General features: G+C 46.6%; 2 protein-coding genes across 2 annotated transcripts; both read right to left on the bottom strand.

The window, feature by feature from the left end:
- Positions 1-3,576: 3,576 nt before the first annotated feature.
- Positions 3,577-5,086, bottom strand: N7466_009201 (glutathione S-transferase family protein; the record flags this gene model as incomplete). The annotated part of the gene is made up of 3 exons (XM_057168590.1): positions 3,577-4,624; positions 4,698-4,836; positions 4,936-5,086. 3 exons carry the CDS (start codon positions 5,084-5,086, stop codon positions 3,577-3,579), a joined length of 1,338 nt encoding a protein of 445 aa, XP_057017296.1.
- Positions 5,087-7,388: 2,302 nt separating this feature from the next.
- On the bottom strand, positions 7,389-8,721 carry N7466_009200 (G1/S-specific cyclin; the record flags this gene model as incomplete). The annotated part of the gene is made up of 2 exons (XM_057168589.1): positions 7,389-8,450; positions 8,512-8,721. 2 exons carry the CDS (start codon positions 8,719-8,721, stop codon positions 7,389-7,391), a joined length of 1,272 nt encoding a protein of 423 aa, XP_057017295.1.
- Between the last annotated feature and the right edge of the window lie 5,122 nt (positions 8,722-13,843).

Raw genomic sequence — 13,843 nt, 5'->3', positions numbered from 1 at the left:
CTAAAGAGACGAGAATCGGTCCCAAATCCCACAGCTCCTCACAAATACGAGCTCAGTTCCGGGTGGCCCATATTTCATTTTTCTTCACAAATCTCACTTTTTCGGTCTTGACCTGGGATTGGGGACTCCGCGCCGGCGCTAGGATTTTCTCCACCCTTTGATGTCTCCCGCATAGCCACTTTAATTTTTTTTTCGTGTTTTTTTTTTCTTCTTCTTCTTCTCTTTATCTCTTTTTTTTTCTCCCAATCATCTTTTCTGGATTTCTTTCGCTTCCAGCGTCTCAAGTTTCAAGTTTCAAGTTTCGCGACGCATCTCCCGGTGCGGGGTTCAATCTATTCGCGAGCTTCTGATGGCTTTGACGCGCAGATGCGGAGAATATTGCTTCTGCAGATGCATTCGACGAATGACCGGCAAGCAAGCCTTCGTCCTTTGGAAACCAGATTTGCATTGCGATCACCTTTGCATCATTCTCCGTTGAATCTCCGCATTTCCGATCTATTTCTTTTTCTCTTTCTTTTTCTCGCTTTCTTGTTTTGCATGCCATGACTGTTTGGCCATCTTGACGGATCTTTTTTTGTAATTTTTTTTTCTTTGTTTTCCTTCTCGTTCTTTAGCCGCATTGGGCCGAATCTGAATCAACGGCATGTATCATAGACTTAATATACCCCAGAGCAATTTGTCATTTTTTTTTTATCTGTTTATCTTTTCATCTTTTTATCTTCTGAATGTCGTGCATTATCTCCACCCCCGGGATTTTCCAGTAGTTTCACTCTCTTTCCAGGTTTCGGGGATTTAATTGCTGTTTCTGCAGTAGCTGCAGTGGCTGCAGAAAATCCACGGGATGAAACAGGCAGTCCCTCCGTGTTTCACCAGCACTCCCGTGACCACGTACATTTACGTTTTTCTAGATTTGCACAAGGTTGTTCCGGTAGATGGAAATCAACTGGGAATAGCGAAGCAACGCCTTGGAGATATGAGCTCTTATTTTCCAACCAAACTTGGCGGAAATACGGATGCCTTGAGGCAACGATGATAAAGTTGCAACCTACAGATTTAGCCTATGGGCTGCAAGGCTACGGGGGTGTTACTCCTCCGAGTCCGGATTGCATGCCCGGGTTAGCTGCATGTGTATAGGGCGTGACTCCATAAGGGATAATGGTAGTCATGGACGATCAAAGTGGTCCGATCTACTTCTTACCGCATCCCGCCCCGATCCCCCGTGGCGCAGTCGATTACAATTAAAAGGGAATTTAAATCCCAAACAGTAAAAAAAAAAACAAAAACAAATGCAAAGTCTAAAAAATATAAATCAGAAATGCAAATCAGAAATGTAATCATCACCGTTGATTAAAATAGTAAACCGTACATATGTAATGCGTACATATCCCTAAATCGTAGAAGCGCGATATGGCCTTGCATGGCGTTATCTACCCTTTGACAAATCCCGTTGGACTCCAATGACGCTCAACTTTGCAACTTTCCCCTCATCCACGTGCATAACTCTCCCGGCAATATATCGCCGGTTCGCCGATTCGCCGGGTAACGAAACGGCTGATAAAAAAGAAGGGGGAACTGGGGATGCGGATAGGATGGGGCTATGAAAGAAAACGATAATCATCATGATTCATTCATGAATCATGTTTGGATCCGTCCTGGCCTGAGCGCTTCTCGGTGGAAATGTACTACACGTTGGTCAATGTGAGCCTTGGCCCACCCATAGCCAAGTCATCGGTACATATGTATGACCTACGATTGGAGGGCTCGGGTGACTCAAGGTTTCCTGCTTCCCCCTCTCTACCTCAACCAAGTCCCCAAGTCCCCCAAGTCCACAGATTCAAGTGTCTTGAGCTACCCCCACGGGACCGTTAATTCCAGGAATGGAGCTTCTGCCCAGCTTTAATTTTGTTTCGTTTCGGCTTAGGGTGTCAGATCAGGTCAGCTCAGCTAAGCTCCGTGGCTTGGTTCTAGTCTTTGTTTGGATTTGCCTAGTTCGGCCGGGGTCTGTGAACGATGATGAGGCCACTAAACGGACTAATGAACTAATAAGCCTAATAAACTAAACGAGGTAGGGTAGGGCGTGCTGCTATCCGTGAAAGCCGTTGGTCGAAGCTACTGATGTCTCGGCGTCATCGGTTTTGAGGGAAATTCCGATTTAGATTGCATAATTGGATTGCAGCCTTGCCTAAGGCCCTGGTCTTGGAAGTATAGATTGTACAACGTACAACCATACTTGGCCCAGCGTTGGAGTGGAGCCCCCGCAAGGAAAGAAACAGGCTTTGGGGGGTTTTTTTTATCCTTTTGCTTTTTCATTAATCTTTTCTATTGATTTTTAGTATTTTTTAGTATTTTTTAGTATTTTTGGTCTTTGTTCTCATTGGTTTTCTATTTCTTGAGGCTGTCTTACTTTACCTTTTTTTTTTTCCCGTTGTGTCAGCGTCAGTGCTTCGGAGCTGAAGAAGGAAGGGGGCTCTTGCGCAGCCACGTGTATGTGGTGAGGTCATGGCTCTTATCGCGGCTGCTGTATGGCTGCTGTATGGCTGCTGTATGGCTGGCTGATCGTGCCGGCTGCTACAAGTGGAGAGAGATAGAGAAAATGTGGGTTGTAGAGTCGAAGATTACCCGTTTTACCTAGGATGAAACGGAGGTTCTTTGGAAACGCGAGTTCAGGAACATGGGCCCGATGTCTCAGATAAAAATACGACCAAAGACCAAACTTTCAATTAGTACCATGTTTAACATCTGAGCACCTCCTGTGACTGTTTTTAGTTCTAAACTTTCAAGTTGGATTCAAATGTTGGATCTTGCTTGAATTTATGCACATCTTGTTCACAGTTATGTACAATGGACTCGGTATTACGTATTGTTGGACAACTGGACAATCCACGTGTATCAGGCTATTTGTATACTTTGTCATCAGAACGGACTCGGCTAAACATCAATCGATGTACTGATTAATGTTACCAATGACCTTAGAAATTATTGAAAGTCACATTTGAACTGCATTTGAACTGTCTAACATCTTGTCTGTTAGACTAATATATAAGAACAGACTTTTAGTCAAGAAAAGCCCAGACTGGTGGGTCAAGGTTGGCGACTTCGGGATCAGCAAACGTATCTACGATGGACAAACCTCTTTTCGAACAGCAATCGGCACGGTTGGCTTCAAACATGGCGCCAGAGACTCTTCAAAACGGTGGTTCAGGTTCTCAGTACATGTCTTTTTGATCAAGACATCTGGAAAGCTCAGGATCAAGTGCTTGGAGAGTTTCATGAAGACACCCTCAAGTCATTCTCTTCATTTGCAAGGCCATGCTCTCTACAAGCAAGAGAATGAATAGAGAATGAATAGAGAATGAACAGAGAAGATGGCAGACAGCAAGGCAAGTAATACAGATAGAACAACTTGAATATACTTGCAAGGAGAAAGAAAATGCATGTGATTTGGTCTATAGTACACTTTTGTTTCAGGTGTCGCTTCGAGAAATTTGAATAATAAAACACTCATTCTTCGGGGAACGAGGGGAGATGCTGCCAATGCATGACAATTGTAATATCGCTTCGTCAACGCTGAAAGCCTTAGAAAGAGTCCGCGCTAATACTACCCAGGAAGTCACTCGCCTGCCCTGGGTCGATGATTTCAAATTCTTCGTCGTCTTCTTCTTCTTCTCCTTCTTCTCCTTCTTCTTCTTCATCTTCTTCTTCGCCCTGTGTGAACACGGCGAGTGTACCCGCGTGCAACAGGTAGCCCACCAGAGCGGCGGTACCAGCCACAACAGTCACGATAGACACATACATGTCTCTCTTGTTAGCATCGGCAAACATAGACACGGCCCGGCGTTCTACTGGATCTAGGTCCAATGCCGACTCGGCCTCTTTCTTCAGACGGTTATTCATGCGGATATCCCGCACAAAGGGTGTGGAGTCTGCCAAGGTAGCGATGAGAGTACTACCGACAGCAGCCACCGAAAGACGACCGGGTGCACTCCAGGGCAATGACGATGGAGGAGCTGATTGCGGCGTGAATGCATGCGCCACTTCAGCTGGGGCTTGACCGAAACAACGACGGCGCAAACGCTCCGTGTAAGCCGATAACAGCGGGGCCTTGGCGCGCATGGCGTCGTGAAGCCAGGGCTGGCTGAGATCGGAGATATGCGAGAGGGAAAGATAGCCGAGCGCGATGCAGTCCAGGCTAGCTGGGAGGTCGGTCTCATTTGCGGCCAGCAAATAAGACTTCTGACCCAACATGGCTTCTAATGGTTCGAAAAACTCTCCTGTCAGAGCATCGATACGGAAATGGTTCTGCTGGGCTGTTCGGCCCAGAAGCCCGGAGACAGTTTCGCGTGGGCTTTGGATAAAGTTCTTCGGGATTTGACCGGTGGCTATCGCAGCCGACTGCTTTCGCTGGCGCTCATCTTCCATGGCCTGCAGGTCCAACGACGAGAGACCCAGATGCTCGGTGCGAGACTTGGCAGCGCTGTGCAATTTTGGAGGGAAGATCCATTGGTTGGGCCATTGTAACAGACTACCGTAGGCGGGCGATGTGTTGGCGTTGTAATTTTGGCTGGTCACGTACAGAGAGAGATCGATGAGAGCCTGGCCGCGGGATTCGATGAAAGAGGAGAATCTAATCAACACAAGATAGCATGTTAGCTGACCGTTTCAATTTGATTGAGCGTGGGCTTATCGATTTGACATACGCAGTGTTGTCGGCCTTCTCTGAATCGCTCAAGTCCTTATCCAGGTCCCAATCTCCGTTCGAGTACTTCCGCAGGTAGTCAACGATATTGCGGAATCGGGCCACCCAAACTGAGCCATTCTGAAGAGCAGGCAGCTCACCTGGAAGGTAAATGATCGGTCAGCTTCTTCTCATGCCTTTGTGATCTGCGCCACCTGTCTTCTTCATGTTCCGCGGCCAAGCTGCATCACGTCACTTACCCGTAGGGGAGATGGAGGGATCGCTGCTTGCGACAAGCTCCCATGAGCCCTCGGGCAGGGTTAAGGAACAGTATGCGATAGCTGCCAAGCATTGTGCCTCAATTGAGGGCAAATTAAAGGCTGGGCCCCATACATGCAATTGCAGCTTCATTGTTGGTTTGCTTACCCAAGTGGATGGAGAAGGGCGGCGCGGGTGAATTGAGCCCGCGAATCACGTGTGTTTGAGGCCGAGTGTCATATTTCAAGGAGTTTAATAGAAACACATGTAATCCTTATGCTAACACATGCCCCGTTACCCACTAAGCCTAATCGGGACAGCTATTTTTTTCTGCCAGCCCTGCCTCGGCAGAAAAAAAGTCATGTGCTATAAAAGATGTACATTTCCTTAAAAAAGAAATCGGGCATCAGTCAGGCATTAGTGCTGCTGCTAAGTCAGCGATACAGCCCCTACTTCTCAAGTCTTTAAGTCCAATATCAAGTCCAATATCAAGTCTATTATCAAGTCTATTATCAAGTAAGGATTTATATACTTTTTTAGTACTAGATTTTAATATTATAGCCTAAGGATTCAGGTATTAGGGTGGTAAGACAGCGATGAAAGGCGGTGAGGGAAGCGGTCTAAAGGCATTGCTACCTCAGGCAGAATAAGGCCAATTAAGGCATCAATCTATCCCGATTAGGCTTAGTGGGTCACGGGGCATGTGTTAGCATGAGGATGACATGTGTTTCTATTAAACTCCTATTTCAACATCTGTACTAACTAATAAACATATATGTATAACGATTGATCATCCATTCTTAGACGAGTTCAAATATAAACTCTATGTTGCCAACGGTCTTGTTTATCAAAGTTCCATGCCGAAGTGGACATCAGCCCTTTTGAATGATATGAACATACAAGTTCTATGTAAATTTGGTTTTCCTCTGGAACATCTGCCCTTGAGACACGCCCCAAATATACATACACACATTCCGGGTAGATATAGCTAGTACATACTACGCGTGCGTAAACATTTGAATCTTCGAACATTTGTTCCAACATCGATTGAAAGTTACAGGTAGAGGAGATTGATTCCAACCCCTATTAAAACATTTGAATGTTCGATTGGCCAGTGCTCTTCTAAAGTCAACTTCTATGTACACCAGGTCCCTTGAGCATTTGTTAACCTCCTATCAATCTACATATGTACATATGTACACGGGGCTCAACCTGAGCACATGTGCACCCAGGTGCTGGGCTTCAAAAGGTGCGTATACATATATGTACGACACACATTGTAACATTTGAATATTTGAAGGTGACCAGTACCAGTTGACCAGTTGACATTTATGCACATGCATGTGATCATTGAAAACCTTTGGACTGGAGAGTCGGGAGACATCTCCAGGGCTAGTGTAAATATTTACCTATCGGGACTCAGCACTCAAGTGCTTGAGAGATTACGCAGAAGGTTGAAAAGTAAAAAAGGTCCACTAAATTGGATATCATTGGTGGGAATTGTGGCAGTCTCGAATCCACAAAGAATCAAGACAAGGCACCAGTCCTTGAGCTCTTCATACATGTAAAGAAAGAGCAAACAAAGAAACGGGCCATTTCAAAATAGATACACAAAGGGGGCAAAGGGGGGATTGGTTTCAATCTTTAGGTCTCGGAAGCGAGTAGTCACAGGAGACCGCAGAACTTCTTTTTTGCAAATTTTCTCTCTCTTTTTTGCTTTTTTTGTGGCCTGTGACCTATCGAGAACATGGGAGTTGTGATAGTTCACCCATGAGGTTGCGGGTAGCAAGCCCAAGGCGAAAGGCGCGACACATTAAAGGCTTTTTTTCTGAGGGGGTGGGGGTAAGGGTGACAGGGGGCGGGGTGTATTTGAAGCAGCCATGCTGCGAAAAGATCGTCGTGGGTGGGTAGTAGTTGGATGCAAAGGCGCAGCGCCAACAGGCGCGCAGCAGGTGAACAATAGGTCGAGGGGTTTGTCAGGATTTCTCGACGGAAGAAGCGAAATTGGTGAGTGGAGGGAAATAACAAATGCAATCAAATCGGATGGTAAACAGTAAAGGCTCGCTCGTGCAATGCTATGTGTAATGAGATCAAAAATGCAGATGATGACCCAAAAAGTATGGGAACAAGAAAAAGGAAGGGTATGCAATTTTTGGAACAAGAAGAAAAAAAAAACAGGCTGGTCTCGGCTCCGGTTCTGTAGACCGAAGCCGAATGCAAAGCTGAAGTAAGAGAATGGTAGAGGCGATGAGGTTGAGAGTCGAGAGATAGTGGTGTCGACAGCCAAGGATTAGGGTGTTCTCAGCGGAGTCGAACGAGCCAACAATAAAAGTAGACGCTCCCTCAATTAGTCTATGCGGTCAGGATGAAATGAAAAGATTGCACCGAAGAGTTGTGCAAGACGCCAAAAAAAAAACTTTTGGAAGGCTGCTTCTTCTGTCGTGCCTTTCTTTTTTTACATCATACCAGCATAGACCGGGTCGACCACCATCTGGGGCTGTGGAGGGAATTGCTGCAATTGCTGCTGCTGAGACATGTACATTGCCTCCTGTTGCTGGTAAGCATCAGTGGGAATGTATTGCATCTCAGCGGATGGAGCAGGCGATGGCGAGCAAGCGTTCACAGCGGGATGAGTGGCCATTTGTGTTTGTGCGAATACCACATTCTCAGGTGTGATGGGTGGGGTGAGGTACCCATGGGGCACAGTCAACTGCTGTGACTTCTGAGGGGTAGCAAGGCCCATTTCTCCGTTGTATGGCTTGGACTCCACAGGAGTCTCGACCGGAGGAGTGCAACGGGCATAGTTGGCCAAAGAAGCCTGGCGGCTGAGGAAGTGCTCCAAAACCTTAGAAACACGGGAGCAGTGGGCGGATGCGTACTTCCGGGCAACGACAGCGGATGGCTGATGGAGTTGCTGAGACAAACCGACAAGCGTCATCGAATCGTACTGGGAGGCCCAGTGAGTGTGACGAGGCTGGGGTCGGTTAAGAATACAGCGTGACAATGCCAGGGCAGCCCGGGCAAGCTCTGACGACGGCTTGGACACGAAGTCCCGGTGGAAGAGGGCAATCTCTAAAATGTAAAGTGCCATGTGTTCCACCTCAGGGTCGTAAGGCTCATCCAGGACAGCGATCTGGAGGAAGCTATCCACAGTAGGGTGTCCAATGGTCCAGCCAAGGGTCTGCAGGACGTGCCATTCCATTTGGATGAACATGTCGTCATCGTAGAGGGAGCAGCACATCGACTTGAGCTCCTTGACTGTTGGAACCCGATCCTTCTTGTCATTGTACTTCGCGGCGATGAGGAGGGCTGCACAACCAACAAGCTGGTAGTGACGCTTGTAGACCACACGCTTGGAGCAATAACGATCCAAGAGGTTGATGGCCAGGAACAGTGTCGATGGCAGCAGCTGGAAGGCAGTGTGAGCCTCAATCAGGAAGTCCAAAAGGTACGGTCGCATGAACCACTGGATCTCGGTCTGAATATCAATCGATTCAACGTCCGGCAGCGTTTGGCCCTAAGTCACGTGATGTCAATAACCCGCTAAGCTTCAATTGAGCATTGTCACTAGTACTCACATCCATTTCCATCATGTGGCTCAGGACATCATCCCGAAGCTCATCGCTGGCGAGTCTGGACAGCTGATCCGCGATAGCATATTGCCGCTCACGAGCAACGAGCTTGTCGTGCTCCTGTTTGGCCTGCTTCTCGGCACGCAGACGGTAGTCATCTTCGATGAAGAACGTATCACAAGGCTGATAGCTGGACCGGGGGCGTGTGTATTCCATGGTGAATTGAAAAATTTGGGGGGTAACCGGAGTGAAAAAGTGCGATGCGAGACTTGATTAGCTTTGCTGAGTACCGAAAGATTGAACCTGAAATGGCGAGTATTTCAGGCAACGACGGAGATGAAGAGAATGACAGTCGTCAAATTAGACGTGGTGAATTGAAATGAATGACTGAATGGTAGTTGGAAAGATTAAGGAGTGGACAGCGTCGAGACAATAGTCTGGAGATGCTGGAAAGACAAGGCGGGATACCGGGAGGAAGACTTCAAAAAGGAATGAAAGCTGTTCGGAAGGAATTAAGATATTAGCGAGTGACACCGCCGATTAGGTGATTAGTAGGTATTAGAATTAAAACGTGTTAGAGAGTGAACGAAGTGAGGTAAAGGGAATGGGAAGCCGCGTCCGTTAGATATCAGCCAGATATAGGGTGGTTTAAACTCCTTCGGAGAATACTGACCCAGATAGAGACCTTCGGGCAGAGGGTACAATGCAACCCTTACCGCGACGGTGAGTCTGGCATCTAGGCTAGCACACAGGAATGATCCGATGAATTAAGATTCTGTAGGATACCAGTCCGACAGATGAAGCACGAGTCAACGTCTTCACCCCTAGTCCTGTACTTTGGAATGTGGGACAACCCTATGTAGGGGGGGAGATTGATCGTCAGGGGAGGGAGAGAGAACGTGCAACAAGGATTGAACATACACTTCACGAGTTAACGTGTTCGATTGAACCTCCAAGCAAGTTTGAGTAAAAAGTAATTAATCAAAGGGTTAGTAGGAAGGAAAAGGCTATTCAAAGGCTTTCAGAGAATCATCCAAACGGATAAGTCAATGAGAGTCAGAGAAATGAAACCGGTCCTATTGATCCAATCAAGCACAGGTTAGTGGCTTGTTCAATGGACGATCACAACTAAGAATCATAGAAACGACAAAGCAAGTATGTGTTGCCCAGGCGTTGATAGTTGTCAGGCGGAATGTGTCGAACCCCAGGTTAGGATTTTCATAACCCCCTGGCTCGACCTTGAACAGGTAAAAGGACAGGGCACGTCAGGGAGAATAACAAGCCTGGCAGCCCCACAGATTTCATGAGAAACCTTGGGGGAGATGCATTCCGCACCACCTGCCATTCAAATATAATTTCCCCTGAGGCCCCATGGTTCCTTTTCTCCCCTCCAAGGTCTGCTAACCCCGGTTTTTTTTTCTTCTGATCAGACGAAAATGTCAGGGTTCCACTCCTCGCACATATTTCGACCTGATTGATATCAAAGTGGTCGGAGAGATTCTGGTATATCCAAGGTCTACTGGTTTTGGACTTTTAAAGGATATCATTTCAACATGATGATCCTAAGTGCCCGACCCCTGATTCCTGCCCATTCAATCTTCTGGGAAGAAAAAACGTGATCCAATCCGTTTCATCTCATGTCCATCGCCTTATATATCTCATTGCCTGATGTTCAACTTCGGGGGGTTTCGACATTCCGGCCTGGACAACCATCATACACAAACAATTTTTTTTCCCAGCACTCACCCAAATCAACGAAGCCAAACAGCAATCAAACACCAGAAACGCAAGGTCTCTGTATCATTCGAAAGTATTTGGAGAAGTTGTCCCTACTGTTCGCTCGTCTAGCCGGTAGGAGCTGGACCAGGAGGGAATCGTCGGAGTCCGGGGATCAAGAAGGCACCGCGAGACGGATCGGACGAAAGGGTCGCCGTTTGAGTTAACAAACGTCGAGATTGGGAGGAAGGTCGGAGTTCGAGGAGGGGATTCGACTTCGACAGGAGTTCCAGTGCAAGTTGATTCGTTCAGGAACGTTCAACCGGATGACCAGGACTCCGTTACTCTCCACGAATTGGCAAGGGGAAGGCGGGAAGGGAAGAAAGAAGAAAAGGGTATAGAAGAAGAGAAGGGGAGGGAGAGGGAGTACAAGGAGGAGGAATTTGATGATTCTCTCTCCAGGCGGGTGTGGGAGGGAAGAAAAGAAGAAGAGAAGGACTAACGGAGAGATGTACCCAGCAGCTTTAGCTGTGCGGTACGGTCATGACGAGGTTTCGCGGGTGGAGGCTGAACTGCGGTAATACGTGTGTATTCGTAAGGGCGGGGGGGTTCAATTTCGGCTCTGGCCCTGCAAGGACGCACTTGTGCGTGCGAGACTTGAGTGGTTTGAAACCGTCTTTGAATCCCTGGGGAATTTTAGTTGCATTTGATTTAAAATTTAATGAAATTCTGGGTAATAAGGAGGGTTTTTTTTTGGGATTTTCTATTAAGGAAAAAAAAAGAGAAAAAGGTACAGAATACCAACGGAATCCATGAGGGGGAAACATTTGCAGATTTACAGCAGAACCAAAGGATCTCACGGTATTTTTGCGGTTTACACCGACCAACTCTCCACTCCAGCCCTGAAGTATTGGAAGTATTGCAAGTATTGGTACGGCCGGTTAAGTTAAGAGGAAATACCGAAATACTGCATAATTCTATAGATAAAATCTTCCATTATCATTGATTTCGGACTTTGGATCTTGGTTTATTTTACTTGATATTTTCTAGAATTAATTTTCTATATGAAAATCACTCTGTACATATGTGGTTTCTCCCCTGTAAACCAACTTACGCAAAAAGGAGAGGTAACTGGAGCCGTGAGTGGTCCTTGCTCGCGTGGGAAACCGGGTCCATTACGCCCTCAACGAGATGTATCGAGTTCAGATACTACTAGATTTCTTACGTATAAAAAAAAAAAAAGCAAGAGCTTGTAAAGTTTACAATTAGAAATGATCTCTTTTCCAAGTTAACTTGAACATAGCTATATCCGAAACCTACCAAGTTGGCACCTATGATTCAGGAACATTGAACTCAATGTTTCCAAGGTTTGAACCGGAGGTCGCGACCCAGTCATTTTGCAATTTGTACTTAGTTTTCAAGTAAAACTACAATAACAGCTAGAGATGTATCTGGATCTTCCGGGACCACTAAAAAGCAAGATTCATCATTCTCGAAATTCGCCCAATACGGTACTTGCTCCTGTGGGACTTTAGTGCCAAGTCGACTATTGGCCTTAAGATCGTCTTAGCAAATTAATCAGGTATCCTCTAAAGGAGACTGATCAACTTGTTCATGAGTTACTGCAGTTGAGGAAATAAAATAAAATAAAATTGAATCTAACAAAAAAAACCCCCTAAAAGCCATTACTATTGTTTGTAATGAATGTGATTTCTTGATTATTCTTCAACTTAGTGTCGGCTCTGTTCTCCTTGAAATCAAACCTGCTAAGAAACTTAACGAGTTCAAAGCGCAATTCAATTCTGGCCCCAAATTGCTGATCGACTCGTACCGCGTATCGTCTCTTGTCGTTGGCTCGTCATACGTAGTCTTTTCCCCCTGGCTAGCGCTGCGCTGGCGTGAATGCTCTTCCTTTGGGTCGTTTCTGATACGGTCGCGCGTTCCAGGGTCTCCTGCGCTCTTACGCTTTCTGACTGGCCCAATGCCTAGGATTGCCCTGCCATTGACTTCATCCCCCAACCCCAGCCCACTTTCTCAGCTGGCCTGTGGCTCTGTGGGTAAGCCTGGCTTGGCTGCCTCTTTACCCATACTTGAATTAGGCCACCTTCTCCTCGGTCCCCGAGCCTCCCTTCTCTTACAGGGATTCCATCCGTCTTTCATGTGGGGAGTATCATTCGTCAACCTTGGAAAGCAGGTTCTCTCTTGAGATACCAGCGGCCCACGTTCCCCGGTCAATTTCCATGGGACTTGGTTCAATAGGAGGAAGTTTCTCTTTACAACTAAGTACTCTGCGTACTAAGAACATAACACATTTCACAACTGATTGCGTGCCCTTACCTTTTTTGTTCCTTTTTCGCCGTCTACCCCGTATCTCTTCGGTTCTTTTTTTTTTTTTTTTTTTTTTTGTAATTTTATCTCCGGGTTGCACACGCAATACTTGGGTCTCTCCGTCTCTGGCGCCCGTGGGACCTCATTCATCAATCTGATTTGTCCCCATCTTCGCATCCCAAGATAAAGTTTGCAATGGCGAGATGGCTGGGTCGACTCATCCCCTTCCACTTCCAGAACCCATTTCAATGCACGTCAAGTCTCATAATTCTCCCCAGTGAACCTCACCAACCAATAGGTTGGATCTTCTTTATCTGGTCCACACATGTCTACAATTTACGGGTTTGCGCGGGGAAACCCTTGCGTCGTTCCCTTACCAAGCGCTCTCTGTATGGAGTAAGGTTGAATGGTTAAACTTTAGCCACTCATCGATTTATCGGGAACGCCAACAGACATCAGATTTGAGCCCTTAATTATGCGACTTGGCCGTTTTTGGATCATTGATTGTTGAAAGACACTGCGGCCGATAAACTTCAATTGATGTTCTGTAGATGCTATTTGCACCAAGGGTTGCCAATGAACTACCATGCAACCCGTTACCCCAAACCGCCCAAAACACGCAGATCCACTGCGTCAATGGCCTACGGGGATGCGGAGGGAGTAAGTCTGTACGGAGTACATGTATGCATTGAAGTTTTGCCGCAATCTCCACTTGCCAGAAAATCCAGCCTCGTGGGAGTGACTGTGCAAAATGGCCAGGCCGCAAAAAAAAAAAAAAAAGGAACGAAAGGGCGGCAATATCTGTGCTACTTGCAATTCAAGTAAGGGACTACTTCCAAATGAGGTAATTGAATGGTGGGCACGATTACAATGCAACAGATGGCAAACATGTTCGGTTTATCGCAGAGACTCTGGTTGAGTTTAATGGAGGTCTATCTATGGCATGCCAGGGACACGCCATACTATGGTCGATCTTTATCTTTCCCCAACTCCCCAACTCCCTGTATAGGTAGAAACGGTTGATTTCACACTGTCGCTACCCTCCTCTCACCAGTTTGGCAATGGAATGCGCCATTTCATAAGTGATGCTGTGTGTTCGCTCACCTCCCTGGCTTAGTCAAACGAGAACATGCATGAGTCTTTTCCTCGAGACTAGTACTATGCAGTCTCGCCGATCAGGTTTCAACAATCCTTTTTTTTAAGGTACTTTCGGAGCGACAAGGGGTCGACATGTTTCAACGGGCTCTTCAAACATTCACTTTTTGCCGCGGTAGCAGAAAATCCGCATACTGCA

Source organism: Penicillium verhagenii (assembly GCF_028828195.1).
Source record: "Penicillium verhagenii strain IBT 33310 chromosome Unknown utg000009l_segment0_segment0, whole genome shotgun sequence".
Taxonomy (NCBI): Eukaryota; Fungi; Ascomycota; class Eurotiomycetes; order Eurotiales; family Aspergillaceae; genus Penicillium; species Penicillium verhagenii.
The sequence above is the reverse complement of the archived record's forward strand: the minus strand, read 5'-3'. Positions and strand labels throughout refer to the sequence as shown.